Below are 2,348 nucleotides of genomic sequence, written 5' to 3' on the forward strand. Positions count from 1 at the left end.
ATTCATCCTGCCACCCTACTTACCAGACCTATGTGACCCCAAAACCAGTTTCGTTTGGGGGGTTGCGGGAAACATCGGAGGCGGCAGCAGTTGTCATAGAAGGAGTAGGTCCAGGCCAGGACACGGGCCAGGAGCCAGGAGGCCCCAATCAGCAGCAGGAGCAACCATGGGGAGGGTGCCCCAGGCCAGAGTTCCAGCCACGACATGCTCAGCAGCGACATCCTGCAGGCTGAGGAGAAAGAATGCTAATGGGGAACATGGAGGCAGAGGTGGGACAGCCACAAAGTAGAGGGAGGGGCCAAGGATATGGGCTCTAGGGATGAGGTAGAGGGCGGAAATGGGTAAACATGGGTCAGAGAAGGGAGCAAGGACTGGGAAAGGTAAGGGGGAGAGATGGGGGGGACAGAGAGAGAGACAAAGAGTGAGAGATGCAGAGAGAGAGAGAGGTGGCTGGAGTCCCAGAAGTCTCAGCACCAGTCAGTAGCCAGTGGCCTGTTGCCAGGACCTCCAGTTACCCAGTAACCACCCATCCCCCAGGGCCAGCTCACTCCCTGGAGATTCCCCAGCTGGGAGTAGTGTCCCCCTCCTAGCCCTGCCACCCCCAGCCAGACACCTTCTCTCCAAAGTGGCTAGTCTCCTTACAAACTCCTCCCTACTCTCTTCTGGGACTTCTTTGTCCCTGGCCCAACCCTGACCTGGAGGAGGTTAGGGAGGACTGGGGTCTGGCCAATCCCTGAAAGCTTGGGTGCCTCCTCCCTGCAGGCAGCTGGCCCAAGACCTGAGGGCGGGCAGGGCACAGGAAAAGCAACCAGCTCAGGGCTACAAGCTTGGGAACTGGAGCCTGGAGATCCAGAACCTTCTGCTCAAACAGGGGCAAAGGTTATCCTGGGTTCCAGGTTTACAGCCACCCCAGCCCTTTGAAGCCCAGGGAGCAGGAGGTAAACTTGAACTTGAAGGGTCAGGGTCCATTGAGCAAGGCCAAGCCAAGTACTGCCAAAAAAAAAAAAAAGACGACGACGAAATCTGGTGGGTTTCTCTCCAGTGTGGGCCATGGGGGATCAATCAGGCACCTACTTCTTAAAGCAGGAATCAGAGCTTGAGGATAGGAAGATACTGGCCCAGCCACCCAGCCTGGCAGGAATCCAATCCTGGCTCCTGTCAGCCCAGGAGACAGCAGAAACACTCACTCAAGTCTCACCTCGCCAGGGATTACCGGATCAGATTCTGAGAGAAAGTTTCAAGTGGAATAGGATACCCGGAGGCAGTGTGGGGGAGGACGCAGTAGGATGAGCCCAAGAGAGGGGCCATGTATGGATGAGGTACAGGGGGGAGGACAGAGCACAGGTACTGGGTGGAGTCCCCACTCTGCCCATCCTTGATCTGACCGTGCTGCGCCTTCTCTGGGCCTCAGTCTTCCCATATGGGAAATGGGACATTAGCTGACAGATCTTATCCTGGTCCAGAAATGCCCTGTGGGTGGGCTCAGCCCCCTGAAGTCTCCCCATGGTCAAACTCTAGAATGAGGGTGAGTTTGAAAATAAGGTAGCTATGTGAGAGAATTGCAGCCAACATTCCTCCTGTAACAGATAAAACGTCAGGCAGACCCCCAAACTTCCCCCATTCTCAGATTCTTTCCAGCCCTACCTGCTCCAGCTCCAGGTGGCTAGTCCTAGAAACCTCAGAAAGTTGGGGTACACCACCCTGGGTCACCTCCTTCTGTAATGCGGTGGATCCACCTCATGGCAGGTGTCTCTAGGAAAGAGCTGGAGGCGAGGCTAGTGTTTCTTAAACCAGGGCAGCAGGTGAGAGGTGGCAGGGATGGCCTGATTGTCTGGGGAAAGGCAGGAGAAAAGAAGAAACAGAAGTTCAGAGAGGTCCAGTAGCAATGCTCCAGGCTCACAGTTAACTAATTAAATGTAAACACACCCATAGTAGGTGTTCATTAAATAACTGAGGAAGAAGCGGACTTTTGTAGTCGTGAGTTCTCAGCACTGGATACTCAAAATGTGCTCATCAAACCAGCAGCTTCAGGATTACCAGCAGCCTCTGTCACAAATGCAGAATTCTGAGCTCAGCCTCAGACCCACAAAGCAGTATTCAAGATGACTGCAAGTTCTTTCTCACTCTTCCCATCAAGAGGTCCCTGGGTGGCAGAAATGGTTTGCACTCAACTGATAACCAAAAGGTTGGCAGTTTGAACCCACCTAGGGTGCTGAGGAAGAAAAGTCTGGCAATCTGCTTCTATGAAAGATTACGATCAAGAAAACTCTGTGGGGACACAGAATTGTATGTACAGAAATTGTTGAATTGGTGTGTTTTCTACTGTGCATAATCTTTTTTTTTTTTTT

The 2,348-nt window shown here is 53.0% G+C and overlaps 1 protein-coding gene across 1 annotated transcript in view; it reads right to left on the reverse strand.

Annotated features, from left to right (window-relative positions):
- Positions 1 to 221, reverse strand: part of LOC122151828 (cytochrome P450 4F2-like) — a 29,778-nt gene extending 29,557 nt beyond the window's left edge. Inside the window, exon 1 of the mRNA XM_042783251.1 lies at positions 24 to 221. Within this exon, the coding sequence (XP_042639185.1) occupies positions 24 to 221 (198 nt within the window). The remainder of the gene's footprint in view (positions 1 to 23) is intronic.
- Positions 222 to 2,348: the final 2,127 nt, after the last annotated feature.

Source organism: Orycteropus afer, unplaced genomic scaffold (genome assembly GCF_000298275.1).
Source record: "Orycteropus afer afer isolate SDZICR_OR568_19922 unplaced genomic scaffold, OryAfe1.0 scaffold00772, whole genome shotgun sequence".
Lineage (NCBI taxonomy): Eukaryota > Metazoa > Chordata > Mammalia > Tubulidentata > Orycteropodidae > Orycteropus > Orycteropus afer.